The 21,920-nt window shown below is 41.9% G+C and overlaps 1 protein-coding gene across 4 annotated transcripts in view; it reads left to right on the top strand.

Annotated features, from left to right (window-relative positions):
* The window catches only part of RALGAPB (Ral GTPase activating protein non-catalytic subunit beta), a 129,407-nt gene that overhangs the window by 65,359 nt on the left and 42,128 nt on the right, over positions 1 to 21,920 (top strand). For 2 of the 4 annotated variants that reach the window (XM_054045324.1, XM_054045322.1), the window contains 6 exons: positions 6,759 to 6,873; positions 7,637 to 7,787; positions 8,715 to 8,779; positions 8,980 to 9,112; positions 11,703 to 11,824; positions 17,998 to 18,180. In XM_054045324.1, the coding sequence (XP_053901299.1) occupies positions 6,759 to 6,873; positions 7,637 to 7,787; positions 8,715 to 8,779; positions 8,980 to 9,112; positions 11,703 to 11,824; positions 17,998 to 18,180 (769 nt within the window). Of the gene's footprint in view, positions 1 to 6,758; positions 6,874 to 7,636; positions 7,788 to 8,714; positions 8,780 to 8,979; positions 9,113 to 11,690; positions 11,825 to 17,997; positions 18,181 to 21,920 lie in introns of all 4 variants that reach the window. The other 2 variants (XM_054045323.1, XM_054045321.1) reach the window with 1 other exon arrangement.

The following is a 21,920-nucleotide window of genomic DNA, read 5'->3' as shown; positions in this document are numbered from 1 at the left end:
GTCACCACTCTCTGGCCATCCAGCTCTGAAGGCAGCAGCGCAGAAGTAAGGGTGACGTGACATGGTATGGTATTGCCACCCTTACTTCTGCACTGGTGCTGTTGGGGTGCTGCCTTCAGTGCTGGATGCCCGGCCAACAGCCGCCACTCTCCAGCCACCCAGCTCTGAAGGCAGCGCAGAAGTAAGGGTGGCAATACCGCACCCTTCCCCCCTAAAATAACTTTGCGACCTCTCTGCAACTCCCTATGGGTCAGAACCCCCAATTTGAGAAATGGTGGTCTTGCCTGTGAAATCTGTATAGTATAGGGTAAAAGCACACAAAAAAACAGATTTCATGGGGGGGAGACCAGACTTCACAGTCCGTGACATGTTTTTCATAGCCGTGAATTTGGTAGGGCCCTATTAATAGCCACTGATGGCTCTAACCTCTATGAACATATCTAGTTCTTTTTTGAACCCCATGATTGTTCTGGCCTTCACAATATCCCCTGGCAAAGAGTTCCACAGGTTTACTGTGTGTTATGTGAAGAAGTATTTTCTTTTGTTTGTTTTAAACCTGCTGCCTATTAATTTCATTGGGTGACCCCTGGTTCTTGTGTTATGTGAAGGAGTAAATAACATTTCCTTATTCATGTTCTCTACGCCAGTCACCATTTTATAGACCTCTATCATATCTCCCCTTAGTTGTCTCTTTTCCAAGCTGAACAGTCAGACTTTTTAATCTCTCCTCATACAAAAGCTGCTCCATACCCTTAATCGTTGTTGTCCTTCTCTGTACCTTTTCCAATTCTAATATCTTTTGTGAGATGGGATGACCAGAATTGCATGAAGTATTCAGATGTGGGCATACCATGTATTTATATAGTGGCATTATGATATTTTCTGTCTTATTATCTATTTCCTAATGGTTCCTGACATTCTGTTTACTTTTTTGACTGCCACTGCAGAGTGAGTGGATGTTTTCAGAGAACTATCCACAATGCCTCTGAGATCTTTTTCTTGATTGGTAAAAGCTAAGTTAGACCCCATCATTTTGTATGTAGAGTTGGGATTATGTTTTCCAATATGCATAACTCTGCATTTATTAATATTGAATTTCATCTGCCGTTTTGTTGCCCAGTCACTCAGTTTTGTGAGGTCCCTTTGTAACTCTTTGCAGTCTGTTTTGGACTTAACTAATAAAACTAGTGAGGTAACAAATGCACTAGAGGCGGTCGTATGCCGAGTTTACCATTTGAAGACCAGCATTTGCAGAGCTACATTGGTGGATGGTTTTCCAAGAAGCAGACCAACAAAGAGTGCATTTATACCTGCCGTGAAGAGGGCAAATTATCAAACAGAATGTCTCTGGGATGATTGAGTGCATCCAAATCTACCCTTCGCTATCAGGCATGGATGGGTCTTGGTGGATGGACTGATCACGCCAGTCATGTGAAATGCTATATGCTCCCATACCAATCCTTCAGCTAATGAAATGCTTGTGTGCAAAGATGAGGTGCCCACCACCCTGTAAATGTTTGACCAGCAGCTTGCTTTGTATGGAGCTGTGCGAGTGGGGCACAGATGAGGATCCGTGTGATAACGTGTCCATCAGTGGTGCCCTGGATAGAGACGATACTGACTATGAACTTGATGAATAAATGTTTTTAGTCCTACATGTCAAGGATAACTTCCCTGAGATGACCAACGATCAATGCCTTTTTTTGTAAACAATCCATCTCTCTGTTAAAGTATTATTTAAAAATCATTGATTATTTTTTTTAATTCTCAAATATATATCTACATAATTGTCACTGTTAACAATTAAAATTACATTTTAAGAGGCAATGTACAGAAACTGCGTTGGTTATATACTTGTCTCTTTAAAAACAAAACATGCAGCAAAAAGGAGAGAGAAAGAAATGGAAAAGCCCAGCTTAGCTCCAAATGCACTTATAACCTATTTATTTTTAAAGATTTGATGCACAGTGGAATTTTTCTTCAATTTTACATTTGTATTTCTTAATTTTGAGAATAATGCTGCTACTTAGGGTTTTTTGTTTTGGTATATAAAAAATAAACTTGATTTGAATATGGTAAAGAACAGAGCACAGCTCCTTGCATCCTAACACTTTACTTGAGCCTTATGTCCAGGAGTCTATACGTCTGACATGTTGACAAATAGTTAATAATCTTTCATTTTATTCAGTGCAGGCTTTCTACACTGTATTTCTTAGATATTAATTAATATCGCTGTTATCCTGAAGTCATGTAAAAGAACTACACCCCTACCTCGATATAACGCGACCAAATATAACACGAATTCGGATATAACGCGGTTTCACCTAAAACGCAGTAAGATTTTCTTGGCTCCCAAGGACAGCGTTATATCGAGGTAGAGGTGTATTATGTAAATCTATCCCTTGTGAAATTTTGAGCTGCTGTTCCTTTTGGCCTGGAAAAGGTCTTAACTCCGAGCAGGAGAATTTACCTGGTATTCGCTACTGAAAAAAGTTAATCTAAAGATATTTTCCTAGGCAACTTCTATCTGGTGCAGTGTGCATGTGAACAGCTACCTTAACGTCATTGATAGTACTGTTGGTTTCACAAGTAATAAGTGTAGTAGTTTGTGACAGTGCCGTTCCTGTTTTCAGGGTGCTCTGTCTCTGAATGATACCTGATATATCTGTTCACTTGCCTAAATACCCATGGTGTAATCCTGGCCTTGTTGAAGTCAATGGTAAAACTTCCATTGACTTCAGTGGGGCCAAGATTTCAACCCATGTGTGCAAACTGAACCATGACAAGGATAGGGGCAAGTCATACATGTTTAGACCTATTGTGCAGCAGAGCTCATAGTGGAGCTCAGAGCAATCATACTGCTCTGTATGTAATAGAGCAGTATGATTGTTCAGAGCTCCAGTATGAAACTGGAGAAAAGCCTGTTGAGAATCTTTGGGTTAAGTTTAGAGGCAAGAGCAACAAAGGTGATGTCGTGGTGGGCATCTGCTATAGACTACCAGACTAGGAGGATGAGGTAGAAGAGGCTTTCTTCGGACAACTAACAGAAGTTTCCAGATCACAGGCCCTGGTTCTCATGGGGACTTCAATCACCCTGACAGCTGCTGGGAGAGCAATATAGCAGTGCACAGACAATCCAGGAAGTTTTTGGAGAGTGTTGGGGACAACTTCCTGGTGCAAGTGCTGGAGGAACCAACTAGGGGCCATGCTCCTCTTGACCTCCTGCTCACAAACTGGGAAGAATTGGTAGGGGAAGTAGAAGTGGGTGGCAACCTGGGCAGCAGTGATCATGAGATGGTCGAGTTCAGGATCCTGACAAAAGGAAGAAAAGAGAGCAGGAGAATACAGACCCTGGACTTCAGAAAAGCAGCCTTTGACTCTCTCAGGGAACTGATAGGCAGGATCCCTTGGGAGGCTAATATGAGGGGGAAAGGAGTCCAGGAGAGCTGGCTGTATTTTAAAGAAGCCTTATTGGAACAAACCATCCTGATGTGCAGAAAAAATAGCAAATATGGCAGGCAACCAGCGTGGCTTAACAAATCTTCGGTGAGATTAAACACAAAAAGGAAGCTTACGCGAAGTGGAAACTTGGACAGATGACTAGGGAGGAGTATAAAAATATTGCTCGAGTATGCAGGGGTGTAATCAGGAAGGCCAAGGCACAATTGGAGTTGCAGCTAGCAAGGGATGTGAAGGGTAACGAGAAGGGTTTCTATGGGTATGTTAGCAACAAGAAGAAGGTCAGGGAAAGTGTGGGACCCTTACTGAATGGGGAGGAGGAGGGAAACCTAGTGACAGATGATGTGGAAAAAGCTGAAGTATTCAGTGCTTTTTTTGCTTCAGTCTTCACAGACAAGGTCAGCTCCCAGACTGGGCAGCACAGTATGGGGAGGAGGTTAGTAGCCTTCAGTGGTGAAAGAACAGGTTAAGGATTATTTAGAAAAGCTGGACATGCACAAGTCCATGGGGCCGGACGCAATGCATCTGAGGGAGTTAGCTGATATGATTGCAGAGCCAATGGCCATTATCTTTTGAAAACTTCTGGCAATCGGGGGATGTCTTGGATGACTGGAAAAAGGCAAAAATAGTGCCCATCTTTAAAAAAGGGAAGAAGGAGAATCCAGGGAGCTACAGACCAGTCAGCCTCACCTCAGTCCTGGAAAAATCAAGGAGCAGGTCCTCAAGGAATCCATTTTGAAGCACTTGGAGGAGAGGAAGATGATCAGGAACAGTCAACATGGATTCACCAAGGGCAAGTCATGCCTGACCAACCTGATTGCCTTCTAAGATGAGATAACTGGCTCTGTGGATATGAGGAAAGCGGTGGACATGATATGCCTTGACTTTAGCAAAACTTTTAATACGGTCTCCCACAGTATTCTTGCCAGCAAGTTAAAGAAGTATGGATTGGATGAATAGACTATAAGGTGGATAGAAAGCGGGCTAGATTGTTGGGCCCAATGGGTAGTGATCAGCGGTTCAGTGTCTAGTTGGCAGCCAGTGTCAAGCGGAGTGCCCCTGGGGCCGGTTTTGTTCAACATCTTCATTAATGATCTGGCTGATGGGATGGATTGTGCCCTCAGCAAGTTCATGGATGACACTAAGCTGGGGGGAGAAGTAGATGCACTGGAGGGTAGGGATAGGGTCCAGAGTAACCTAAACAAATTGGAGGATTGGGCAAAAAGAAATCTGATTAAGTTGTGGCACATGACTTATGAGGTGAGGCTGAGGGAACTGGGCTTATTTAGTCTGCAGAGGAGAAGAGTGAGGGGGGAATTTGATAGCAGCTTTAACTATGTGAATCGTGGTTCCAAAGAGGATGGAGCTCGGCTGTTCGCAGTGATGCTAGATGACAGAACAAAGAACAATGGTCTCAAGTTGCAGTGTGGGAGGTCTAGGTTGGATATTAAGAAAAACTATTTCATTAGGAAGGTGGTGAAGCACTGAAATGGGTTACCTAGGGAGGTGGTGGAATCTCCATCCTTAAAGGTTTTTAAAGCCTGGCTTGACAAAGCCCTGGATGGGATGATTTAGTTGGCCCTGCTTTGAGCAGGGAGGTCTCTTCCAACCCTAACCTTCTATGAGAGTATGTGGCACAGGGTAAAGAAGAGAGCACATTTTGCTAAAAAGGAGGTGGCATTTAATGGAAAATGAGATGAATTTCCTTGCTGTACATATTGCTCCTAAACTACCATTCAGAAGCACAAGTTATCCCTCCAAAGGGCTAAGTGCACATTCTCAGTCATGGGTTCCCTTGTTTTGGTCCAGTTTTTAGCATGGCTTTGACTTTGCCGAAGGGCTTAAACCCCTTTTTACCAAATCTCTATATTTGAAATATAGTGTATATCTGTGTATTTACTCACAGAAGTATTTATTCCTTCTGGGCAGTTCAGTGTAAGAGGTTAAATGTCAATTGCCCCTCTTTTTTGATTGTATGCGCAATCACATTGGGTTTCAATGTTAGATTAGAGTGGAGGCTAAAGAGCCTTATTTTGACAAGGAAAGTACAGATTAAAACCATGTCACATGCTTCTTTTTTCCTTCAGTTTGATTGAAGAGGCAATTTGTCTTATCTTTGTAAAAAGAGATCCTGTTTCTAGGTCTCATGCAATGGATGCCATACATTATATAGCTAACTTGTGTGTGACTGTGTACCTGTGCACAACTGGTTACCTTAGTTTAAACCAGGGATTGGCAACCTTTGGCCTGTGGCCCACCAGGGTAAGCCACCTGGTGGGCCGGGCCGGTTTGTTTACCTGCTGTGTCCGCGGGTTTGGCTGATTGTAGCTCCCACTGGCTGCGGTTCGCCGCTCCAGGCCAATGGGGGTTGCAGGAAGCGGCGGCCAGCACATGCCTTGGCCCGCGCCACTTCCCGCAGCCCCCATTGGCCTGGAGTGGCGAACCGCGGCCTGTGGGAGCTGCGATGGGCCGAACCTGCAGACGCAGCAGGTAAACAAACTGGCCGAGCCTGTCAGGTGGCTTACCCTGGCGGGCCGCATGCCAAAGGTTGCCGATCCCTGGTTTAAAATATAGCATGTGAATGGTTTAGAGGAAATATTTGCTGCTGTATTCCTTGTCTAGCTCTTGGGTACCAAAGAGTATACACTCAGCTGCTGGGTTGGCACCTGATAAAATACTTAAAATGTTTTACCAGGACTGAGAAGACTATTGGACTAGTATGAGATGACATGCTATTGAAAATGGTAGGTGTGAAATGGTCATCAAACTGGAAGGGCTTAATGGATGGGTTTCAAACTGCATTTAAAAACTAGCCATGGAAGCATGTGTGTTCTTGTTTGGGGTAGATAAGCTTCATTTGAACTCACTGAAAATGAAATGACGACACTTACAATAGTTCTGTGGAATTTATTAGCTGATTACTGCATTGTATATCAAGCTGTTGGACTGTTTCATGTTGCAGTTGGAGGATTCACCTTGAGGGTCTTTCTGTCTCTAAAGCTTGAATTCTTAAAGCCTAGCACTAAAATGAAGAATCTAAAATCCTAGGTTGTTATGCTGAAGCCAGAGCTACAGATGCACCTTTCTGTTAAAAAGAAAATGACATACATGAATTCAAAGTCCGATCATTGATAACACAAAGTAAGGCTTCTAAACCTAAAGTGAAATAGATACTATATTATATCATGTGCTCTTTAAGCATCTTTTGTGCCTGTAAATTTAATCCATATGGAATTAAATTTAATTCCAAACTCCTGTGAAAAGTTAATTAACTTTCTAACGCTTTTTCTTATTGGCAGAGAGCTCTCAAAGTTTAAAACCTATGTAAACCCTACAGAGCTGAGAAGATCCTCTATCAATATTTTGCTGTCCTTGTTGCCTCTCCCTCATCATTTTGGGACCATAAAATCTGAGGTAACGAATTAGCATGATTGATTTTTGAGAGATTATTTTATATACTTTCGTAGATTATTTCTGAAAAATGCTGACAATGTTACGTGTGAAGTTGCAGTACTAACTCAATGGTCCTGCGGTTTGTCCTCTGCACAAAAGGGTACAGGTTTGGTCTTTCTTCCAGATTGTTAGGGCTGTTGAAGCAGCAAGCTCAACTCTTATGGGGCTGTAGGGGAAGTGAAAGCAGATGGCACACCTTGCTTTCCAGCGTTCCTTCTGGCTAATATAAGAACAGCCTCCATAGAGGTTCCCAAGGGATGTCCTTCCATCCTCAGAGTAAGAAATTATGTCAATAGGGATGTACTTATGGAGAGAGGGAAGAAAAGTGTAGGTTAGGATATTACTGTGCTCAAGTGTGATATCAGGCCAGTTTAAGGATATTCAAAGTCTGAATATCTTAAAAATCCACAAGGTTCCTCCATCTTCCGATGGAGTTTGACTTATTCTGCTTTCTTTGTTATGCTGCAATTATACCAAGGCCAATTTTGCTGTCTAGTTAACTGCTCCATTTAGCACTGACTTTCTTGTATACAGCTCTTCACTTAGAGAGGAAATAATATGGTACGTCACAGATGTTGGTAATGCTGCAGAGTCAAATACTTTCATTTTGAGTTAGTTAAATTACTTAATAGTAAAACTAATCAAATAACGATGCAAGTGCTCTGAGATGATCAAATCCAGGTCTATGCTAATTGATATTAAAGGAAATGTATTCTTTCTTCAGGTTGTCCTGGAAGGAAAATTCAGCAATGATGACAGCTCATCATCATATGATAAACCAGTAACCTTCCTGTCCTTGAAGTTGAGGCTTGTGAATATACTAATAGGAGCTTTGCAAACTGAAACAGACCCCAACAACACTCAAATGATACTAGGTTATTTGAATGTATTTGTTTATTTTTTGTTTTATGTTGGATTATAAGAAAAATCCTGAACTCTAGGATTAAGTTCTCAATATCCTACAATAGAATACTGTGCAAACTATCAGGGATCATGTAGGACTTAAATAGTTATGTGCTGCTATGCAAGCGGAAAGAGATAAAGTTCCAGCCTTAAGTTCTTTTGCTTAAGAAATCACTTAGGTTGCACTTTTCACTGTGAAAATATTCCGATAGACAACTAAAATTGTCCCAGTAATGTTTAGTAAGTATTATCCCCATTTTACAGATAGGGAAATCATAGATACTGCGTCCGCACAGCTAGTTCATTTGGCCCTCTGAACATGTAGTTATATTTATCTGTCACTACGACTGTTGTAGCACCTAGAAGATAGCGTCAAGATCAGGACCCATTGAACTAGGTGCTGTACATACACATAGTCAGAGTCGGTCCCTGCCTAGCTCCTTTTAAATCGGTGTCTGATGCCTTGTCCTTGTAAAGGTTTCATAGTGTGCGCAGTGCATAAAAAAAATCCCATCTCCATACTTTCTATGCTTGCAGAGTGGATAGCTTTTTCAGAGTTGAGTTCAGGGAGTTTTTAATGGAAAAGGAGTTAAGATTTAAAAACAAAAAAGCTTTATTAAAAAACAAAGGCCTTTCTGCGTTGGGAGGAGCATAAAGAACCTCTCTGTCAAGCCAAGTGAAATTAAAATAATTTACAGCAAAATCTGAGCTAGTTTATCACTCTCTGTGTTGAATTTCAGAGTCTGAAGCAAATCCTTGTGGCTATCATAAACCCTTAAACAGATTTTTTATAAAAGTGAGCACGGACACATTTTTGTAGAGTTTTAGCTGCACATACACTGCTTTTCACACATTTGAACTGTAAGCAGTTCACCTCTTCTTGTGTTTTAATGTTGCAGGAGCGATGTTAAATATTGTTCAAGACTCAGCACTTTTAGAAGCCATTGGCTGTCAGATGGAAACGGTGAGTTTTTTGTGTTAAAGCTGGACTTTTTTAGAAAAACATATTACTGTATTATACCTACTTTTCCAAGCTATCTAAGCTGATTCCATTAGGTTTTGCCTTTTTATTCTTCTAAGTACATCTTCTAAGCGTGTTTTCAGATATGCAGAACACTAACCTATACAGTCTTCTCCCTCATTCATGCTGATTTCAATCTACAGAATGGTGGAGAAAATAACCTTTTGAAAAACCACCGTCGCACTAACAGTGGCATTAGTACAGCAAGCGGAGGAAGCACGGAGCCCACAACTCCAGATAGTGAGAGACCAGCACAAGCACTTCTGAGAGATTATGGTAAGGAGTTAAGCTTTTTTTTTTAATTGCCATTATATTCCAATTTTACAAAACTCCTTGCCAGGTTGTGTTTGACTTACTGAGATCTTTAGATATATGAATCTTCATGGATATTTTCAACCAGAGGTGATGGGTATTGTGGGTAGCCCTTTGGATCTGGCGTTAACTGCTAAATTTTGCTCCTATTTGCATTTATCTATTAGCTTTCAGTCCTGTTATAAGGTATTTTGTTAGTATTCTTATAATAGTAAAGTGAGCTCGAAAGCTTATGAAAAATGGGAAAGAAGTTAATAAATTGCTTATCTTTGTAATGTATATTTTTGAGCCTCTTACGATTTGCAGCTGATACTGGGGCAGATCCTCAGATAGTGTAAATTGTCATAGCTCCATTGATTTTGGTGCAGGTGTGACAATTTACACAAGTTGATGATCTGCCATTCTTAAATCATAGTTAAAAGGATTCTTGTTTGAAAATGAATTATGGTCCTCTAAAACAGGACATCAGCTACTCAGACCACTTGATATAATATGTTAAAATTTTGTTTTGCTTTAGTTTGATATAGTTTGGAGTTTGTTTGACCTTATAATAAAATCCACCCAGTACTAAATCTGTATGTAGTGATCCAGCTGAGTTTAGTGAAAGCCTGGATTCCCATTTGTATCTATTTGTCAGTCTTTGATTAAGTCACTAATGTTAACCAGATGTACCTGAGAACAGACCACCTTAGTACAATGTCTACTAAAGATGTAGATTCTGGGAGCCAGGTCCTACACCATTGAAGATGAGTTTTTCCATTGACTTCAATGGCAGGGGAAATCAGTGTATGCTCTAAGTTTCACATCCGCTGTTGAATTGTATCTGTGCAGGATTTCAGTTTGTCTGGAAATGGCTTACTTGATATCTGAATGCTGCTTTTTCAGCACATGGGTTTGTTTTTAATATGCATGTTTTAATTGGTACGAGTTTGCACTGAGACAAGTGCTCTTGGCATGTCTTATGCAAAGTATCTGTTTGTAGGGTTCATAGTGACCTTTCTTCTATGTATCAGTTACTGAATTCTGTGACTATGATAGTCTGAAGACTGACTTTCATAATGTTTTGGCCAAAGACTTTTTAGCACTGTTAACATTCATTTTATTGGGTTCTTGTACCCTATACAAACAAAATATAGTGTTCAAAATAGAAACATAATTTGGGAAGTTCATAAAAGCAGTTTTTTATTTTCATCTGGAGCCTCTAAGGAAAGTTCAAAAGAATCAGGATGGTCTATTTTCAAATTTTAATTATAGCTGATACTTGAGTTCTGTTACTAGTGTTCCAAAGAATGTCTTACTAAGAACTCCTGTGTTTGTTTGTGTGTTTGTTTGTTTTTAAAATGTGTGACATGTATTCTTTATTGGAGATTCCCTTTTTCCATCATAATTCTCCTGTCCTGTCTTTCTTAGTCACACAGGCATCTGCTTCCTCTGGGCCCCGGAGTGCTCAAACCCCGCTCTGCCCCAGACCCCACCTCTGCCCCCACCCCATCCCTCTCCCAAGCCCCCACCCCTGCCCCACCTCTTCCTGCCCCTGCGCCACCCCCACCCTGCCTCTTTCTGCCCAGTTCAGCCCCTTCCTCTGAGTGCACCCCATTCCCACTCCTCCCTCTCCCCCAAGTGCCTCCTGCATACCGTTGAGATGGGCAGGAGGCACTGGGAGAGAGGGAGAGGAGTTGATTGGCAGGGTTGCCGAGGGACGGGAGGCGCGGGGGAGGAGGGAGCTGGCTGCTGGTGGGTGCTAAGCATCCACTAATTTTTTTCTGTGGATGCTCCACAGATTTCTGAAATCAGTTGTTTTTTTTCCCCCTACTCCAGTCTTAAAAAATATGAAATTATAAAGAAAGCAGATACTGAAAACATACCATTTAATTTCAAGCCCGTGGTGCAGGAAAATCAAATGTCTGGAAGTAATTGAAGTGCCGTTGCATCTTTTTTTTTCCTCCCAGGATTAATTCTCTCAATGCCTGGAGCTAATCTTTATGAAATCCTATAGTAATTTTCAGCATATATATTTTAAGTAGAACTCTATATAATATTTGTACATCATATTAATGTCTGAATTAGTTGAAGTTATGAGTACTCAAACTATGAACTCTTACAGAAACTTTTTGCTATAGTGTTTAAGTTTCTGTATAAAGTAAACCTGCTGTTAGCCATTCCACAACTCCACAATTTAAATGTAGTAGCTAGTATTATGCAGCATGCAGTGGATACCTAAAATGTATTTTCAGATGAATTATTCCAACTACATTCAAATGGCAAATCTGGTAAAATATATGTATAGATGCATAAAGAGAGTATGCTTTGAGAGAAGAAGCTAGTCAGATTTAGATATATAACATGCTGGAGTTATAAACCAATTAATTCATTAATCCATGTGAAATTTACTAAATTGCTAGCTTCTGAGGTGTATGTAATTTTGTTTCCTGTGCTTATTGTGGCTGCTTTGGCCTGTGCCTGACAGATTGCTTTGCTTATTGTTACTAATGCTTAGTTATTTTCCCTCCCTGTGGGATGTGGTATTGGGATTATATCCTAGCTCTTAATACAGATACAGCGGCTGGACTACTGATTCGCAGTATTCACCTGGTAACACAAAGACTCAACTCACAGTGGAGACAGGACATGAGTATTTCACTAGCTGCATTAGAGCTTCTTTCTGGATTGGCAAAGGTGAGAACTGAAGTTTCACTTGTTTTGGTTTTAAATAATTCAGGGATTATATCAAGCCACAAGATGTCCTACAAAAAGAAACAGTCGTTCTGTTGATTGAAATATGAAGCATGTCTTGCTGCTATTCTTGGAATGATTTTGCAGACTAGATAATTGTATAACACATTCAGGTTTTTAATGAGAAACCTTGGTTTAAAAGGCTACCACTGCCTTGGAAAATCTACCATTTAAAGGATTTAAAAATCCTTACTGTAAAGGCCACATACTGCTTTTCCCCTTCTATTCTGCCCTGGAAACAGTCACTCTTGTAAACTGAAAACATACAGATTATATTTTTAATAAGGAAATAGTATCTTTCTTTTTGAAATTTGTATTTCTGCTCCTCAGTCTGAAGCTAATGGGCTTGCTGCTCCTCCCCTCTTCCCAGATGAGTAGTTAGATCAATCCACTAGCCTAGATTTTGGCATTCCCTGCAGCAGTCCAGATGCTGAGCAGATTTCCTCCCACTGTATTCTCCTTTTATTACTCTTGTGACCCTACTGTAATTTACCATTTCCCCTACCCCCAAAAAACTTCCAGCTGTCTGTCAAGCCATCTTTTTTTATACCTACCTTTGGGCAATTGCCCCTTTGAACCTAATTTAAAGCCCTCCTCATCAGGTTGTGTAATCAGTGTGTGAAGATGCTCTTCCCCTTCTTGGGCAGGTGGACCCTGTCTTTCCCAGCTGTCCCCTGTCCTGGAGCAGCATCCCATGGTCATAAGAATGGCCATACTGGGTCAGACCAAAGGTCCATCAAGCCCAGTATCCCATCCTCTGACGGTGGCCAATGGCAGGTGCCCCAAAGGGAATGAACAGACAGGTTATCATCAAGTGATCCATGCCCTGTCACCCAGTCCCAGCTTCTGGTATACAGAGGCTAAGGACGGGACACCATTCCTGCCCACCCTGGCTAATAGCCATTGATGGACCTATCTTCCATGAATCTATCTAGCTCCCTTTTGAACCCCATTATAGTATTGGCCTTCACAACACTCTCTGGCAAGGAGTTCCAGAGGTTGACAGTGTGTTGCGTGAAAAAATACTTTCTTGTGTTTGTTTTAAACCTGCTACCTATTAATTTCATTTGGTGGCCCCTTGTTCTTGTATTATGAGAAGGAGTAAATAACACTTCTTTATTTACTTTCTCTATACCACTCATGATTTTATAGACCGCTATCATATCCCCACTTAGGCGCCTCTTTTCCAAGCTGAAAAGTCCCAGTCTTATTAATCTCTCCTCATACGGAAGCTGTTCTATATCCCTAATCATTTTTGTTGCTCTTATCTGAACCTTTTTCAATACTAATATATCTTTTTATTTATATCTTTTGGACAACCACATCTGCACGCAGTATTCAAAGTGTGACAGTATCATGGATTTATATAGAGGCAATATGATATTTTCTGTCATCTTATCTATCCCTTTCTTGGTGATTCCCAACATTCTGTTCGCTTTTTTGACTGCCGCTGCACATTGAGTGGATGATTTCAGAGAACTATCCACAATGACTCCAAGATCTCTTTCTTGAGTGGTAACAGCTAATTTAGACCCCATCACTGTATATGTATAGTTAGGATTATGTTTTCCAATGTGCATTACTTTGCATTTATCCACATTAAATTTCATCTGCCATTTTGTTGCCCAGTCACCCAGTTTTGTGAGATCCTTTTGTAGCTCTTCGCAGTCTGCCTGGGACTTAAGTATCTTCAGTAGTTTTGTATCATTTGCAGATTTTGCCACCTCACTGTTTACCCCTTTTTCCAGATTGTTTATGAATATGTTAAATAGGACTGGTCTCAGTACAGACCCCTGGGGGACACTACTATTTACCTCTCTTCATTCTGAAAACTGACCATTTATTCCTACCCTTTGTTTCCTATCTTTTAACCAGTTACCAATCCATGAGATAACCTTCCCTCTTATCCCATGACTGCTTATTTTGCTTGAGAGACTTTGGTGAGGGACCTTGTCAAAGGTTTTCTGAAAATCTAAATATACTAAATATACTATATCCACATGCTTGTTGACCCCCTCAAAGAATTCTAGTAGATTGGTCATTCCTTTACAAAAACCATGTTGCCTATTTCCCAACAAATTATGTTCCTCTAATGGTCAAGGAAGCCAAAGCTCTCCTGTCAGTGCCATCTGTGCGGGCATGTGTTCATCTCCAGAATGCATCTGTCCCTGCCTGGGCCCTTACCCTTAACTGTGAGAATGGATGAGAATACCACCTACACCCGTGACTCCTTCACCCTGGCTCCAAGAGCCCTGTAGTCACTACAGATCTGCTCACGGTTACATCTGGCATTATTATTAGTGCCCACTAATAAGAGCAGTAGAGAGACAGATGAGCCTTGGCAATCTTTCTGTAATGTCTTGGATACAGGCTCTAGGCAGGCAGCAACTTCCTGGGATGGCAGGTCAGGTTGGTAGATAGATGCCTCCATCCCCTTCCGAAGGGGGAGTGGGAGGAATCACCACCACCACCCTATGCTGTCTCCTCTTAGGGGATGGAGGTGGTGGAGGGTGACTACAGCTTCTGGGGAGATGCCTTCTCTTCCTCAGCCGTGAGGTCTGATCATCTCCTCCTGTTGCCAGTACAGCATACTGGTTCTTGACCTTGATGGAGTGGGTGAGGGTGGAGCACTGTCTACTGCCTGAGGTCTCCTCCCCGCAGAGCAGCCATTTTCCTTCCTGTTCTGGTGCCACTGTCGCCTTCTGTAGTCAGCTAGTGACCTCCATCCAGACGTCCCCACGTACATAATATCAATGAAGTCTTTGCATAATCAATGACAATACGCTCTTTGGCTAGGATCTGCCCCAACTTGTGTCTTGGACATCACTAAGACAGTTTGGTACTCAGTAAATAAATAAAAATTCCAGCCCCTGTGAGAATCCAAATTCACCATGGGAATAACCATCAGAGTTCCATTGGGAAGTCTGTTGTAATTGTTAAAAAGAACAGGAGTACTTGTGGCACCTTAGAGACTAACAAATTTATTTGAGCATAAGCTTTCGTGGGCTACAGCCCTTCCGATGAAGTGGACTGTAGCCCACGAAAGCTTATGCTCAAATAAATTTGTTAGTCTCTAAGGTGCCACAAGTACTCCTGTTCTTTTTGCAGATACAGACTAACACGGCTGCTACTCTGAAACCTGTTGTAATCATTGGATATGATGTGGCCTGAGACCAGCCTTCAGAACAGCTGGAGAATTGGGAGGCACCAGACTTTCAATGACACGCAGGTTGAAGGGGTGATGGTCTCTAACGGCAGCCCCACTGTGTGATATCCAGCACTGGGATGTAGGAAAGGCTGCCTGTCTCTGGGCTCAGAGCTCTGTTCCCACCAACAGAGGCATAAAATCATAGAATATTAGGGTTGGAAGGGACCTCAGGAGGTCATCTAGTCCAACCCCTTGCTCAAAGCAGGACCAATCCCCAACTAAATCATCCCAGCCAGGGCTTTGTCAAGCCTGATCTTAAAAACCTCCAAGAAAGGAGATTCCACCACCTTCCTAGTGAAAAAGTTTTCACTAATATCCAACCTAGACCTCCCGCACTGCAACTTGAGACCATTACTCCTTGTTCTGTCATCTGGTACCACCGAGAACAGTCTAGATCAGGCGTCGGCATCCTTTCAGAAGTGGTGTGCTGAGTCTTCATTTATTCACTCTAATTTAAGGTTTTGCGTGTCAGTAATACATTTTAACGTTTTTAGAAGGTCTCTTTCTAGAAGTCTATAATATATAACTACACAATTGTTGTATGTAAAGTAAATAAGGTTTTTAAAATGTTTAAGAAGCTTAATTTAAAATTAAATTAAAATGCAGAGCCTTATGGACCAGTGGCCAGGACCCGGCCAGTGTGAGTGCCACTGAAAATCAGCTCGCGTGCTGCCTTTGGCACACATGCCATAGGTTGCTTACCCCTGGTCTAGATCCATCCTCTTTGGAACCCCCTTTCAGGTAGTTGAAAGCAACTATCAAATCCCCCCTCATTCTTCTCTTCTGCAGACTAAATAATCCCGGTTCCCTCAGCCTCTCCTCATAAATCACGTGCTCCAGCCTCCTAATCATTTTTGTTGCCCCTCGCTGGACTCTTCCCAATTTTTCCACATCTTTCTTGTAGTGTGGGCCCAAAACTGGACACAGTACTCCAGCTGAGGCCTCACCAATGCTGAATAGAGGGGAATGATCATGTCCCTTGATCTGCTGGCAATGCCTCTACTTATACAGCCCAAAATGCCGTTAGCCTTCTTGGCAACAAGGGCACACTGTTGACTCATATCCAGCTTCTCATCCACTGTAACTCCTAGGTCCTTTTCTGCAGAACTGTTGCCTAGCCACTCGGTCCCCAGCCTGTAGCAGTTCATGGGATTCTTCTGTCCTAAGTGCAGGACTCCGCACTTGTCCTTGTTGAACCTCATCAGATTTCTTTTGGCCCAATCCTCTAATTTGTCTAGGTCCCTCTGTACCCTATCCCTACCCTTCAGCAGATCTACCACTCCTCCCAGTTTAGTGTCATCTGCAAACATGCTGAGGGTGCAATCCACACCATCCTCCAGACCATTAATGAAGAAATTGAACAAAACCAGCCCCAGGCCTGACCCTTGGGGCACTCCACTTGATGCCAGCTGCCAACTAGACCAGGAAGCATTGATTACTACCTGTTGAGCCCGATGATCTAGCCAGCTTTCTATCCATCTTATAGTCCATTCATCCAGCCCATACTACTTTAACTTGCTGGCAAGAATATTGTGGGAGACCGTATCAAAAGCTTTGCTAAAGTCAAGGAATAACATGTCCACTGCTTTCCCCTCATCCACAGAGCCAGTTATCTCATCATAGAAGGCAATTAGGTTAGTCAGACATGACTTGCCCTTGGTGAATCCATGCTGACTGTTCCTGATCACTTTCCTCTCCTCTAAGTGCTTCAGAATTGATTCCTTGAGGACCTGCTCCATGATTTTTCCAGGAACTGAGGTGAGGCTGACTAGCCTGGAGTTCCCTGGATCCTCCTCCTTCCCTTTTTTAAAGATGGGCACTACATTAGCCTTTTTCCAGTCATCTGGGACCGCCCCTGATTGCCATGAGTTTTCAAAGATAATGGTCAATGGCTCTGCAATCACATCCGCCAACTCCTTTAGCACCTTCGAATGCAGTGCATCCGGCCTCATGGACTTGTGCTCGTCCAGCTTTTCTAAAGAGGCATGATGTAGATGTATACACTAGCAGGCAAAGTACTGTCTGAGACCGGGAATTCTAGCTCCCTGTTCTAGGCACTGGGGACTGCCTTGTTACATGAGACGTTTCTAAGGTGTGACTAAATTACAGGGAGCAGGGAAATCCAAGTGGGCTGATTGCATCAGTGTTAGCTGTATGGCTAGAGCAATCCAGTTTGGGAGGAAAGGAGGACAGTTCATCTTTAACTCTGTATCAAGCCAACCTTTGCCCCCCAGTTTGTGGTACTATTCGCTAGCTTCCAAGATCTTGGGCTCTGGCTCCATGGTTGTCCTACCAGGCCATAAGTTCCTTCCCATTTATATCTTGGAGTTTCCCACTAATTAGTCAGAGAGGGGCTTGGCAGAAGAAGTAAAGTAATTACTGCTGAAAGGATCTGCTCCACAGACTGCTTTCCTTTCACTTCCTCTTTTCCTGGGAGAAAGATGCGATGTTAACTGAAGTCTGAGAGCAGACAGTTCCATTGTTGGAGTGAAGAAGTCACACAAAAGAGAGTTGTCAGAGGTTAGTGATGCCAAAACCCAGACAAGTGGATAGGTCCAATTACCTGCATGAGAGAGTGACAACCCGTAAGTTTCAAAATAAGGAAGCTAAGCAGAAATCCATCTTGCAGTAAGTCCACTAGTAAACCAGCTGGTGTCCTCAATTCTTTAGATGCAAACCAGTACATACTGCGGTGGGATTTGTGCACAATCTCTTCACTGTAACTTTGTTGTTCCATTGCATATCAGCATTACATTAAACCTGTCTTGCTTTCCTGTATATCAGAGAGCGGCGCTCAACTGTTTGTATTTCTTAGCATGTAGAAGCACTAAAACAAGTTTTCTCTTCTCTGAAAAAGTTCCTGAAGAAATTCTCAGCTGACAGTGTCTCCACTGCTTGCTTTACTTAGGTGAAGGTGATTGTTGATTCAACTGATAGAAAGCGAGCTATCAGTTCAGTATGCAGTTACATTGTGTACCAGTGCAGCCGTCCAGCTCCACTCCACTCTAGAGATCTTCACTCCATGATCGTTGCAGCATTTCAGTGTCTCTGTGTCTGGCTCACTGAACATCCCGACATGATGGATGAGAAGGTGAGAGGATCTGTGCTGTTCCTGTTTAATGGAGGGAAGTTTGCAGCTAAATTAATTACTTGCTGTTTTGTGCTAGAAGGTTTGTACAGCTAAGCCACCTGTTCTTGGGTACTTTTCATATGTATATTTCCAGCATTAAAGAAATGCAATTAACTTGAAATCCTGTAAACATAAACTAACTTCTGGCTGACTCTAAGTTGCTAGAGGTGAGAGGGCATTGAGAGTGGGGTGAGGGGTTGGAGAACAGGGTGAAATGCATTGGTGGTGGGGAAGATATAGGGGATTGGGGTAAATGGAACCACCTTAGGGACTTATGAAAATGGGGTTAGGATGGGGGGGATATGGATTTGGAATTGTAGGGGCTTAAAGGGGTGTCATGGAGCTGTGCTCCCTGGTCTCAGAATGGGTGGGGGCTGTGGGAGGTTGAAAGCAAATTCAGGGGATAAGAGAGCATAGATATACAGGGTACCTGGGATGGGCATGGAGAGGGGACTTGGAGGCAGAGATCTGTCTGAACAAGACTCCTCTGTCAGGCCTTATTGACAAACCGACTTAAACTTTTGGCACTTATTGAAAAGACAGGGAAATTCCCTGACAGAAAGTGAGTTTGAAAAGAGTTAAGTTGAAGGTGTGTTTAGGGGAAGTCCAATTAACCCACACAAACCACTCACTTTCTTTACAAAAATCTGTGCTTAAAAACAACCTTCGCAAGTGTCCAAAAAGAAAAAGTGAGGGCTCTAGCTAGTTCCCCAATGCTCCACAATCCTTCATTGCTCACTCTCATCTATCTAGCCTGGGAGATTGATAATTTGAGAACTAGCGAAATGATGATGTGATGAGAGTCATGAAATGAAAGTTGAGTAACTGAGAGGAGAAAGGGATTTTTAGTCAGATTACGTAAAACTGTTTTATGCAGTGTAGTGGTAGCCATGTCGGTCCCAGGGTATTAGAGAGGCAAGGTGGATGAGGTAATATCAATAAAAGATATTCCCTCACCCATCTCATTTCACTCGGTTTTGTCTGTTAACTCCCATTTAACTTCTGTGCCTAACCTTTTAGCTAAAGGAAGCCTTCCTTAAAGATCCAGCATCCTTAAACCTTCAATTAAGGTGTGGGAGCTTACAGTAAACAAGCTCTGAGACCCACAACAAATTCTTCAGCAAAACTGAAAGGAGAGCAGAGCTGACGTTCCATAAAATTTCTGAGATAAAATAAGAAGGAGAAAAAAACCACCATTACCTGCCATATTCATCATCATGAAGCAAAAAAAGAACATACACCCAGTTTAAAAAAAATTCCTTTGGTCACATTTAGCGATGTTCTGTAAACAGTGTTTTGTTTGGGAATCATGTTCTTAGGCGGCGGTTAGCAAGAGTAGGCTTAAATAGAAGTGTGTGTAGGGTATTCTTCGAGGGGCAGATTCTCAGATGGTGTTACTCTATTGACTTCAGTGGAGATGTACTGACCTACCTCATCTGAGGAGCTCACTCATTATGGTGACAGTGCTCCTTATATTTTGGTGTTTTAAATCAGTCTGTCTCTGCATCTGCATATTTCGAACATTCTGGGCCATTTTTTAATGTGCACCCACAAACAATTATAGCCCACAGATAGCCCAGGTGTGTGCACAAATACACACTCTGCCAATGCTCCACAATCTCAAGGCAGCAACATGAAAATATGTATTTTGAAGTAGCACTTATACACCATTAGCAGTCATAGTCCTAAAAGGTTTTCATCTTTATCAAATGGCTTCCCCCCAGTGTATTGGGTGCTGAGCTGTTATGTCTTTGGCACCATGGTCTCAGTGGACTTTGTGTGTTCTTTCACACATTGAAGGTTTTTAACATTGATCACACATTGACTATATGCAGTTAACTCATATCATCACTTTATATTCCATATAATCAAGTGTTGGCTCATTCTGGATTCATGAGGTGGTCTTTAATTCCTTTAAAAATATTTTAGAGGCCACTATCGTGGGATGGCAGCAGTGCAGAGCTTTGTCACCTAACCATTTTAGGTCTGCTAGAGGCCTGGTACCTTATTCCTTGGCAGTATCTTGTGAAGACCAGTATATCATCAGGAATTTCCTGGATTATAAGGGGGGGAAATTGCTATAGCTCCCCAGATAGAAGGGAGTTCAATGTGTGTTAGTAAACCGTGTGTAAATTCCATGGCTTTCCTCTATAAGATACAGTAGAACCTCAAAGTTAGGAACACCAGAGTTACGAACTGACCAGTCAGCCACACATTTCATTTGGAACCAGAAGTACACAATCAGGCAGCAGCAGAGACGCCCCCAAAAGGCAAGTACAATACTGTGTTAAACATAAACTACTAAAAAAATAAAGGGAAAGCAGCATTTTTCTTCTGTGTAGTAAAGTTTCAAAGCTGTATTAAGTCAACGTTCAGTTATAAACTTTTGAAAAAACAACGATAATGTTTTGTTCAGAGTTACAAAACATTTGAGTTACAAACAACCTCCATTCCCAAGGTGTTGGTAACTCTGAGATTCTACTGTGAATGATATTTCTCCCCTGGAATATTCAAGTTTGACCCTTCTACAACAACACTGGGCGCTACATCCTACCTGGCAACAGCTCACAAAGAAAAGTTTTCACTCTTTTTGGGTTTTTACGTGACATGACTGCAATTCAAGAAAGTTCAGCAGAATGGCCTCGTCACCAGCAACCCTTCTCTCAGTCACAGCTATAGATGCACTAATTGACTCGCTGTGTGTCTCAATAGATTTGATGCTGCTTAGCTATTTAGTTGTAGCTTTTTCATGGAGGCTGAATGAGCGAGCTAAGGGTTTCATTTTACATTATGAAGGTTCTTTGCAATTACAAGGGCTAGAAACTAAAGAAGAAAAGCGGACTGTGAAGAAATAGTAGAAATATGGAAAAGAGCTGCAAGATTCTGGTATTCTGCTTAAAACATCAGAAGCATGACACAATCTCTCTGAAATGCATTAAATGCATGTCTGCTTAAATATTTTTATAAAAGACTTTTTCTGGATCACTCTCCTAATAACATCCTCTCTGTTGTGTTCCACATATATAACTGTGAAGAGATGGTGTATAATTTAACTTGTATATACAATTTAGCAGCATTCTTCTATAATGTGTTTTTGTACAAATTCGGCAAAGCTTTTTTTGAGGGCTTATGTTTTTGCATTCTACCATGTATGTGTGCAGTTGGGATAGTCTTCTAGCAGTGGCAAGAACCTCAAAATTTAATTGATCAGCAAAACTCACATGGCAGAACTTCATTTGAATTGACAATACATCATTGGAAAGACAAGGTGAGTGAGGTGATATGGTTTATTGGTCCAACTTCTGTTGGTAAGAGACAAGTTTTTGAGCTACACAGAGCTCTTCTTTAGGTCCAGGAAAGGCACTCAGCGTGTCACAGTTAAATGCAAGGTCGAACAAATAGTTTAGCATAAGTAGTTAGCACATGTTCTAAGGGATCATTCAAGGTGAAGTGATCCATTAACACCCCTGCAGTCTAAGACAAAAAGGGGGGTTAGTAGGTTACAGATTATTGTAATGAGCCATCAGTCCAGTGTCTATATTAAGACCATGATTCTTAGGGTATGTCTACACTACGGGATTAATCCGAATTTAGATAATTCGGATTTGAGAAACAGGTTGTATAAAGTCGAAATGAGTGCGGCCACACTAGCACAGTAATTCGGTGGTGTGCGTCCAAGTACCGGGGCTAGCGTCGATTTC

Source organism: Malaclemys terrapin, chromosome 12 (genome assembly GCF_027887155.1).
Source record: "Malaclemys terrapin pileata isolate rMalTer1 chromosome 12, rMalTer1.hap1, whole genome shotgun sequence".
NCBI lineage: Eukaryota > Metazoa > Chordata > Testudines > Emydidae > Malaclemys > Malaclemys terrapin.
The sequence above is the reverse complement of the archived record's forward strand: the minus strand, read 5'-3'. Positions and strand labels throughout refer to the sequence as shown.